This window comes from Arachis stenosperma, chromosome 8 (genome assembly GCF_014773155.1).
Source record: "Arachis stenosperma cultivar V10309 chromosome 8, arast.V10309.gnm1.PFL2, whole genome shotgun sequence".
NCBI lineage: Eukaryota > Viridiplantae > Streptophyta > Magnoliopsida > Fabales > Fabaceae > Arachis > Arachis stenosperma.
Window position 1 is genome coordinate 42,210,502 of NC_080384.1, and position 10,884 is coordinate 42,221,385.

The 10,884-nt window shown below is 31.0% G+C and overlaps 1 protein-coding gene across 1 annotated transcript; it reads left to right on the top strand.

Annotated features, from left to right (window-relative positions):
- Window positions 1-596: 596 nt before the first annotated feature.
- On the top strand, window positions 597-5,908 carry LOC130946446 (uncharacterized). Its single transcript, XM_057875202.1, has 3 exons — window positions 597-1,246; window positions 4,305-4,490; window positions 5,390-5,908. Exons 1-3 carry the CDS (start codon window positions 677-679, stop codon window positions 5,672-5,674), a joined length of 1,041 nt encoding a protein of 346 aa, XP_057731185.1. The 5' UTR covers window positions 597-676; the 3' UTR covers window positions 5,675-5,908.
- Window positions 5,909-10,884: the final 4,976 nt, after the last annotated feature.

The window sequence follows — 10,884 nt, forward strand, 5'->3', positions numbered from 1 at the left end:
TATATTGCTGATATCTAATTAAACTTTTTTTTATCTTAACAATACTATTTTATTTAATTTTTTCTTACAGTTGAATCAACCCTAAAAATTCTTTATTTTTTTATCATTAAAGGTATGATTCTTCTAATATTCTCCTGATACACATCTTACAATACTTAGCTTGGAAAGATGGTGGTCCCTACCTAAATTATATATTTTTTTTCGCACATTTAAATTTGATCTGCAGTTGAAATGGACATTTAACTTTTAAAAAAAGGTTTTTTTTTTGGTGTCTAAAAAAAAAAGAAATTTAATATTTATACAACCAAATTTGTATATAAATTTTTAGGCACTCATAACTCAACTATAGTCATTCATTAATTGTATTTCCCCCACTTTATCAATTTCCTTCACCTTAAAATTCGTATAACCTCTCATATGTCTTAATTTAAAGACAAAAATATCACTAGTAAACAAATTAAATGCCTTCAACTTTTCATTTTCTTTTCTTCTTTTGGATCGCAAAATGCCTTCAACTTTATGACCCCTCAGCATAATTCATAGTCCTCCTCATCTTTATTGATATTAAAACCCACCCATCTCCAAAGCTACCTTTCTCCATGTGTCAGAAAATTCCTTCTCTCCTTAAGATTACACTCACACTCACAATCACAGTCACACCTAAACAACATCGATCATGTCCTCCAAAAATAGTAGAATCCATCATCACAACAACAATGTTGTAGAAGACCACAACCATGACTCACTAATATACCAAACATACCCTTGCGGATACTATGTCCAGAGTCCCTCCACTCAAAACGACGCCGAATCGACCTTTCACTCTCCAATCCGGTCCGAAACCAACCCAACAAACGAATACGACCCGGCAGGCCGCTTCGCCCTCTGTCGCTACTCCTCCAGAGGATCCAGCCATTCTTTCTTGCACCACAAGAAAGTGTCTTATGATAGTAGCCACGACACGGTCGCCACCGGGGACGTTAACCGGTTGGTTATTATAGATGGCCCCGGCGGCCACGAGGACGAGGAGGAGGAAGAGGAAGAGAGAGGATTGTTTTACCATGAGTATTATGATGGGGCGATGAAAAAGAAAGGAGGGTGGGAGAGGTACTTTTCTTATAAGAACTCGGATTCATGGGCGTGGATTTCGTTGCAGATGAGTTGGAGGGTTTTGGTGAGTCTGGGAGTTGCATTGCTTGTGTTCTATATTGCTACAAAACCTCCTTCGCCCAATGTCTCCCTTGAGGTATCTTATACAATACTCTCTGCTCTTTTTCATGGTTATGCCCATTTACTTTATTTTCTTTTATCTTATGTATAATATTATCAAATCATTAGTTATGTTCTTAATTATGAATGTGTTTGAGAATTATTTGCGTACTCTCTCTTTGTATTAATTAAGAGTAATAATTAATCAAAAATGTTTGGGAGCTAAAGTTTGAAAAGCAAAAGTAGCTATAACTTGCTGACTATTTTTGACCTGCTTTCTTTGTATTTATTAGTTATTGCAGAAATAAATCTATAATATTAAATCTATATATATAATTTTAGCTAGGTTTATATACATAAAATTATAAATGTTAAATTAAATAAAATCATTCTAGATTAAGAATATTCTTTTTTTTTGAAATAAAAAGAAAATAGAACATAAAAAAATAAAAAATAAATTATAACTCTAATTTTTTAGGCATAGTTGACATTGTCATTAATAATTATAAAATCAATACAACTCCATTCGTTACAATTTTCATGGATATGGCAACGGTTTCTACAACACTACTTGATACTTTATTTTGAAAACTTTTTGATTTTTTTCTAACTAAATACACTATACTAGAAATGGCAATAGGTTTTCATGAGAACGGAGACTCCTCTCTCGTCCTCGTCCATATTTAATAAAATACCTTTCATTTTCGTTCTATTTTCGTCACAGATTTCTGTTTTTTTTTTCGCGGGAGAAATGAATACCTGTAGATATCTATCAATAATTAAATATTATTAAATTCTATTTTTTTTTAAAAATAACACAATCATAATAAAATTCTATATAATTAAATCAAATACATTACACCAAACATATTTTAAACACAAATTTAACATAATAATATAAAGATAAAACTTTTAACATATAAACTAAAATAAAATAAATTAGAGTTACTTATATAAGTTATTAGTATTTTTACTTGTAATAATATTACAGAAATATAAATTTTTGAAAATTACAGTCCACTTTGTTCTGATAGTATAGCTTATACATGGCACAAAAAATTTATAAAATCAAACTACTTTTACAAAAAAAGGTCGTGAGTTGACAAAAGTCTATAACTAAGAAGACCATGATTTCTGTAGATAAAAAATTAAATAACAAAATTTTTAGTTATTATTTTTATATAAAAATGTCTAATTTTTTATTTTAATTATATTATTTTAATTTGTTAATTTTATTTTTTGAAGAACAAAAAAGTAGAAAAAATAGAGAATGAGAGAAAAGAGAGAGAAAGATAAAGATGAAGAATGAGAGTGAGTGAGAATTTGTTAATTTTGGAAGAAAAAATTTATTTTAATTGTAATAAAAAATATCAAATGACATATTTTGATTTGTCAAATTACTAATATAAAATATAAATTATATATAGAGTGAAAATGGTAGAGAAAAATTAAAAAATGGAGAGAGATAGATGAGAGAATTTAGGAAAGGAGTTTATTAATTTTGGAGAAAAATATTTTCTCTCAATTTTAATAAGAGAGTGTCATGTGGCACATTTGATTATTAAATTAGATAGTAATATATGATACATAATATATGTATATTTCAATTTCAATTTTAATATTTTAATTTTAATTTTAATGTAATTAAAAAATGTCATGTTGCACATTTTGATTGTCAATTTAATAAAAATATAAATATATAATGATGGTGGTTAAAAATGGAGAGAGAAGAGAGAAAAGAAGAGTTTTTAATTTTGGAGAAAATATTTTTTCAATTAATAAGAGTGTCATGTGGCACATTTGTTTAAATTAGTAATGATAAAATTAGTATTTCTTAATTTTAATAAATTTTATTAATGTAATAAAAAATGTCATTGCACATTTTGTTGTCGATAAAATTATTATTATATTATAATATATCTAAAATAGATAGATGGTTAATAAGGAGATAAGAAAGAAAGAAGAAAAAGAAGAAAACTCTTTAATTTTAGAGAGAAATATTTGATTTCAATTGCAATGAGTGAGTGACATGTGGCATATTTTGGTTGTAAAATTAGTAAGGAATAAAAGAGAATTTCTTAATTTTGAAATGAAAGATTTTATTCCAATTGTAATGAAAAAATGACATATGACATATTTTAGTTGTAAAATAAAATATATATATTATATATATATATATATATATATATTATATATATATATATATAAGGATATTTAAGTAAATTATTTTCGCAAAAATTTCGTAAATCCGCATGAGACGAGTACTTCAATTTTTGTAGATCCCTGTTAACCTCTCTATCATGAGTAATTCCTGCCAGTATCCCTACTCTAGACGACAAAAAAGAAATAATCAACCATCTCTTGCGCCAGTCTTCCTTTTTCATGGCTATAGCTATCCAACTCTCAACATGTTCCTTTATAATATTTGAAAATATCCATGGATGTCTAGCATCACGATCATCACGAGCCCATGAATACCACACCTACAAAAAATAAACAATAAACAAATAATATACTATTTTAACATCTTTAATACATAGCAGTATAGCACACAATGACTATTATTGGGTACAACAATATTAAGTCTATTTAGCCTATCTTTAGTATTAACTCCACTAAATAATTAATCTACTTATAGTCATTGGTTTTTAAAACTAAATTACTGGTTGTTACTTGTTAGAGTGACAAGCATAAAGTTTATTTTTCATGAATGGTCGAATTAAAGTTTAAAAAAATTTAAAAAAAATGAGTAAAATTCACATTACAAAAAAAAAATCCTAAATGTTAAAGATATAATTATTTATGTATTTTCTCTAACTTATGTGTGTTTTTAAAAAAATAATATATATCATCGCATAATATCAAAATTTTAAGATTAAAAGATCTAATTTAGAACTTAATCTTTGTTGACCCTATCATATCATGAACTTTCGTTCTTTTTTAGTCAATTAGTTCCTTTTGCTTATGTTATTAAAAAATTATTCTAGACTAATTTTCAGATAAAAGATGATATTCTTGATTAAATTGAATTCGTAGTAAAATACATTATTGATTTATTTATTTAATTTGCTTGCTTTGATTGACTGTACTTGAAGATCGCAAAGATTCCAGAGTTTAAGCTTACGGAAGGAGTGGATAGGACTGGCGTGACAACAAAGATCCTGAACTGCAATTGTTCCATGAATTTAATCATAGAGAATAAATCCAGGTTCTTTCGTCTCCACATTCTTCCTCCAATCATGGACATGAAGTTTTCTATCTTACCCTTTGCGTCCTCTCGTGTAAGTATAATTAGGACTCAATGTACATGTATGAGCTTTATAATACTCATGAGCATACATATAATGGGAGTAACGTTTAAAACTTTTTTTTAAAGATATTTTTTATAATTAATTAAATTACATTATTTTTGTTAAAATTAGACTAGACAAATTACTTTGACTAAAAAATGGTAAATCAAATTTTGAATCGATCTAAATTAATATTAATATTATTTTTTATAAAAAAATAACTATAATACTCCTATTATAAAAAATGACTAAAATACTTTTATTATTATATATATTAATTTTAAAAATCCTAAATTCTAACCCTTTTTTTCTTTGTCGTTATAGGGTTAGGATTTAGAATTTTCAAAATTGATATATATATATATATATAAAAGTATTTTAGCTATTTTTTAATAGAGATATTATAATTATTTTTTATAAAAAATATTAATTTATACCGGTTTAAAATTTAATTTATTAATATTTTAGCTAAACTGATTTTTTATTTGATCTAATTTTAATAAAAATAACACAATTTAATTGATTATACGTATTAAATTTTAATTTTTAAAAATTATCTTTAAAAAATAGACATTTTTTACATTTTTGAGATTTACACTAAAAAATAGTAAAAAAAAATTTAGAAGAACAATAAATTTTTACCAACAAGGCGTCTGATCAATATATGAAATTTTGGACATTTTATTAGTTTATGTATTTTTTTTATGTTCATTAGTTTATGCATATATGCATGCATACATGAATTAATATAATTTATATTACTTATCTAGAATCTATACGCACAAATTGACGAACTAAACTTTATCTATGAGAATGAATTATTTTTAACTAAACTTTATGCAAAAGTGATTCGAATAACATCTAACAATATAATACATTATTGCATGCAGGGACCAGAGCTCTATGCGGAGAGTGGATTAACAATCTTCGCATTACAATTGGGAACGAAGAACAAGCCCATGTATGGTGCAGGAAGAAGCATGCAGGATATGTTAGATTCTGGAAGAGGATTACCAATAATAATACGTGTCAGCATGACGTCATCTTTCAAAGTGGTTCCCAACCTCATCAATCCCAAGTTCCGTCACCATCTTGACTGTGTGGTTCTTCTCAACAAGGCTTATGATAAGAAACACCGAACCCAAGTGTTTCATAGCACCTGCAAATTAAAGTAACTTAAGTGATTATCAAACCATGGGTCGTTAGTTCAAATCAAAGAATTATGCAATTTTGGAGATGTGAATTGTGTGAAGTACTAGAGTTACGTACGGAAGATTATGTTAGTGACAAAGCTACATAAAAGAATGTTACTAATGTCAAATGTATCCGTAGAAAAGAAAAAAAAATAGAAAAATTATATTTGAAGGACTTGATTTGTTTAGCATATTTTTTGGGTGTCTCATGTTTTTTTTTATTAGGTAGATTAGAATCCATAGTAGATTTGAACTCATTTAAGAATTTATCACTACTAGTTAATGAATTATTATATATACAAGACGAATTTTAAACTTTAATATTTATTTAAGTGGATGAGTTAATTCACTCAACTAACTCAAGTTGGTTATTTGTTTAGCGTATTGATTCTCATTCATTAAAATAATTATTTTGAAATGAAATTTATTAATTCTATTTTTAAAATTATTAGAGATTTATTAAAATTTATTTTAAAAAATTATTTCTATGTGACACTCACATTCGATGTATCAATCTATTACTATTTTTCAACGGTTGAAGGGAGTAATTTGCCTTATTATTTTAATATAATGAATGGAGATAGACGTGGATATTTACTCATAAAAATACAATCGCCATTGTATGAAGTGGTTACCAGCCTATAGATATAGAATGAGATGTTGTATATCGTGTGACATCCTCGGTAACGCAGATTGGAATGCTAAGCTTAAACGGGGACATCATTTGTAACCTTGCAACCTTTGGCTTATGTATATTTCATATCTGATATTAGTTATAAGTTTGGTGTTTGATCGTGATTTATAAAAATGGTTGTCTTTAATATCCAAACCTATATTTATAAAACGTTGTAATATAAAAAATTTAAGACAATTTTTTTAAATAAAAAATACAATATTTTATAAGAGTTGCCAAAAAAATTTAATAAATAACATTTATAAAAAATTACCTATAATTATTCATAACTAAAAATTAAAATTTTTTTTTTTATCATATTCCTATCCATTTTATTTCTTTACCTTTAAATAACTTAAGAAAAAAAAAAGACAAAAAGGTTTGAAATAGGTTTTTGGAACCAAAATCCATTAAAATCTCTAAGAATGTGTTTGTTTGAGGTGAAAATGAGAGGAAAAAAAAAAAAGAAATAAAAAAAAAATAATTATTTTCTCTTATTTAGTTGAGAAAAAAAATAAAAAAAAGAAAAATGAATAAAAAAATATTAGTAAAATCCACTAATTTTTTTCCTTTCAACAATAAAAAAAATAAAAAAAATTAAATTTCTTTCTACTTCCAATATAACTCTTTTATTTTTTTTTATATAATTTATAATATAAATATAAAATTATTTTTTTATAATATTTTTCTCTTCTTATTTTTCTTTTATCCAAATACTTTTATAAAAAATAAAAATTCACTCAAATTTTTTTTATTTCCTTTCTTTTTATTTCTTTTCTTTCTAACCCAACATAGCCTAACTCCATTCAAATTCTGAAATTCCAAAACTCCAACCCCTTTGTCCAGTCACGGCGAGCAGCTCAACGACAGCGGTCCTCCATGGCGTTGTGTTTCTCGACGACGCTGGTCCTCCACGACGCTGCGCTTCTCGACGAATCTGGTCCTCCACGGTGCTGTGCTTCTTGACGATTCTGCTCCTCTAAAGCGCTACGCTTCTCGATGATACTGGTCGTAATCTTTGTTTCCTTCTACTCTGACATTCGCTCTTTTTGTTTATTTTCAGGTTTTTGTGTTGTCTTTTCATCCACTCTCGTTGATTTCAGCATGGATCTATGGTTTTCACTTTCAGCTTCAGTTATCATGTTCCATTCATAATCCATTACCCCACATGCTTTCATGTTTTGGTCCTTCTTAGTTAGTATATTCAGTTACATTGTAGTTTCTATTTGATATATTATTGCTTCTTGAACTTAATCTAAAATTAGATTTAGGTAAAGAAATTGACTGGAATTGAATAGTGTAAGGTTAAAGGTATACTATTTTCCATAGATTTTGTTTTGTTCTAATTTCTATGGATTATATCTTAAGGAAACATTCATATCTATGATTTATAATATTGCATATACATGTTTTATCTCTTTTTGTTTCATGTGATTTTCTCCCTGGTCACTTGCAACTCACTGTAATATCTTGCAATAGTATCAACATTATGAGAATTGAATGGATATAATATTAATGTTGATACGAAAAAATTTTATTTTTGTTCATGATTGTTGTTGCTTTGAATTCTTCCTTGCCAAATTTGCAGGCCGATTCAATACATTCAGGCTCGATCTCATTCGGCAAATTCGAAACAGAACCTTTATCTTGGGAAAGAAGGTCTTCTTTCTTTGATTGAGAGCGAATAGCTAAAATTTATCCACTTCATGGTGTCAATTACATATTTCAGATAATGTGATCTTGTTCTACATAAATTTTATATTTAATTTGTTAATATGTGTAAGAAAGAGAATAACAGAATTGGATGGGAGTGAGCACTCTAATGCAAACCATGCTGCCGAGGGGAAGTTAGTTACAGAGCAGAGACACGTGGCTGCTGACCCACCTTCTGCAGAAGTGCGTAGAAGCATGAGAGGACGCATCATAAATACCAAATGGAAGGATTATGCAAAATAGTTAGAGCCTGGTATGGTGTTATTCTATCCTCTGTTTCTCCCTATTCTGGTTACATGATATTCATCGTTCTGCTCTAATCAATTCTTCTTCTCACCCAGGTCCTAACGCAAGATAAGAAATGGTTGCGTTCCTTTTCCTTGCTTCACTTAATTCTTCTTAGTTTCAATCACTATTCATTGTTATTTTTCTTGTCTTCAAGTAATACTTCAATTCATATAGCTACAAACTCCTTGTAATTAAATTCTGATTTATCAATACAACATCTCTTTTCTCTTGCGTTACTAAGTACCTTCCATTTGGTGCTTTCATTGCCATGGCAGACAACACCAGAATGAAGGGTTTGGAGGCCGACATCAAGAAGCTGTTCCAGATGATGGAGTCGATGATGGAAGAGAACAGATCTGAGCGTTCTCGATTGAAGGAAGCAACAGATCTGAAATTCGAGTCTCTCCAAGCCTCCATTTCCCAAATTGCTAATGAGTCTTCTCAGGCTCGCTCGGTGGTCTTGGGTTCTCACCATGGCATGAACTCCGGAGGGGATCATTCTTCAGCCATTCTTGAGAAAGTTTGTCCTTGTCTTCTTCGATGACATATTGATCTACAGCCCTTCCACTTCTCAGCACTTAGCACATTTAGAGATCCTGTTGCAAACATTACAGAAGGAATCCTTATTTGCCAAGCTGTCAAAATGCTTGTTTGCTGTGTCCGAAATTGACTATCTGGGCCACACCATCACGGAGAAAGGTGTGCACATGGAAAAGGATAAAATTCAGGCTGTAATAGCTTGGCCAACACCTGAGAACCTCAAACAACTTCGGGGATTTCTGGGGTTGACAGGTTACTATCGACGCTTCATCAAAGGCTACGCTTCTCTTGCCTCTCCTCTCACAGATTTATTAAAGAGAGATGCCTTCCAGTGGAGCTCAGTTGCTGCTCATGCCTTTGAGTCATTGAAGAAGGCAATTACTTCAGAACCAGTTTTAGCCCTTCCCAACTTCGATCAACCTTTTATAGTGGAAACTGATGCTTCTAGTACGGGAATTGGAGCGGTTCTTTTGCAAGATAAACACCTCATTGCCTTCTTTTCTAAGAAATTATCTACTAACAAACAGCACCAGTCAGCCTATGCCCGGGAATTTTATGCAGTGACTAAAGCGGTAGCCAAGTTCCGCCATTACTTATTGGGAAAGAAATTCATTATACGTACAGATCAGCAGAGCTTAAAGACTCTAGGAGATCAGACCTTGCACACCCCTGACCAGCAAAAGTGGATACACAAACTCATGGGGTATGATTTTGAGATTCAATATAAACCTGGTAAGGAGAACACTGCTGCTGATGCACTTTCTCGCAGCTTCATGGCTGCTTGGTCTTGCCCAAAACCGGAATGGTTCAATACATTGAAGAGCGAAATAGAGGCTGACAACGTACTGAGGGAGCTTCGGGAGAATTGTGAGAAAGGCTCACCGAAAGACCCCAACTATTCTGTTCAGAATGGGGTGCTATTATGGAGGAAGAGGTTGGTGATTCCGAAAGGGAGTTCATTGATGCAAGCAATTTTGCACGAATACCATGATAGCGTGATTGGAGGTCATTCTGGCATCGCCAAGACTGTGGAACGGATTTGCTCTGCTTTTTATTGGCCAAATATGCAACGAGATATAAGAGCTTATGTTCTTTCCTGCTCCACCTGCCAGCGCGCCAAAACAGAGGCTCAACTACCTGCAGGCTTGCTTCAACCTCTCCCAATACCATCACAGGTTTGGGAGGTTGTCTGCATGGATTTCATCACTGCTCTCCCACAATCTCATGGGTACACAGTCATTATGGTGGTCATTGATAGATTGACAAAATTTGCTCATTTTATACCATTGAAACATGACTTTGATAGCCGCTCTGTGGCAGAGGCATTCATCAGGAATGTTGTCAAACTCCATGGCTTTCCTAGCTCCATTGTCTCGGACAGGGACCAGGTCTTTATGAGTCATTTTTGGCAGCGATTATTTAAGTCGCAAGGCACTACTTTATCCATGAGCTCAGCATACCATCCACAAACGGACGGGCAAAGTGAAGTTTTGAACAAGACATTGGAGATGTACCTTCGTTGCTTCTGTTTCGAAAATCCTAGGTTATGGGTTGATATCCTATCTTGGGCCCAGTATTGGTATAATACTTCTTACCACAGAAGCATCAAAATGTCTCCTTACATGGCTTTATATGGTCGTGCTCCCCCAAATCTCATTAGATATGAGTTCTCTCATGATGATGAACCCTCGTTGCAAGCGTTGCTAACCAAGCGGGACACACTGCTGGAACAACTTAAGGCCAACCTCAATCGTGCCCAACAATATATGAAGACGTTTGCGGATAAAAATCGGCGAGATGTTGAATTTCAAGAGAATGATATGGTACTGGTTCGTTTACAACCCTACCGCCAACACTCAGTGGCTTTGAGAAAAAATCAGAAGTTGGGTTTGAGATACTTTGGCCCATTTCGCATTATCAATAAACTTAGCTCAGTGGCATATAGACTAGAACTTCCTCCAGAGGCCAAGATTCATAA

Coding starts and splice junctions, on each gene's coding strand:
- LOC130946446 (XM_057875202.1), top strand. CDS start 677: ATGTCCTCCAAAAATAGTAGAATCCATCATCACAACAACAATGTTGTA. Junction 1,247..4,304: donor CGCCCAATGTCTCCCTTGAG/GTATCTTATACA, acceptor CTGTACTTGAAG/ATCGCAAAGATTCCAGAGTT. Junction 4,491..5,389: donor TACCCTTTGCGTCCTCTCGT/GTAAGTATAATT, acceptor TATTGCATGCAG/GGACCAGAGCTCTATGCGGA.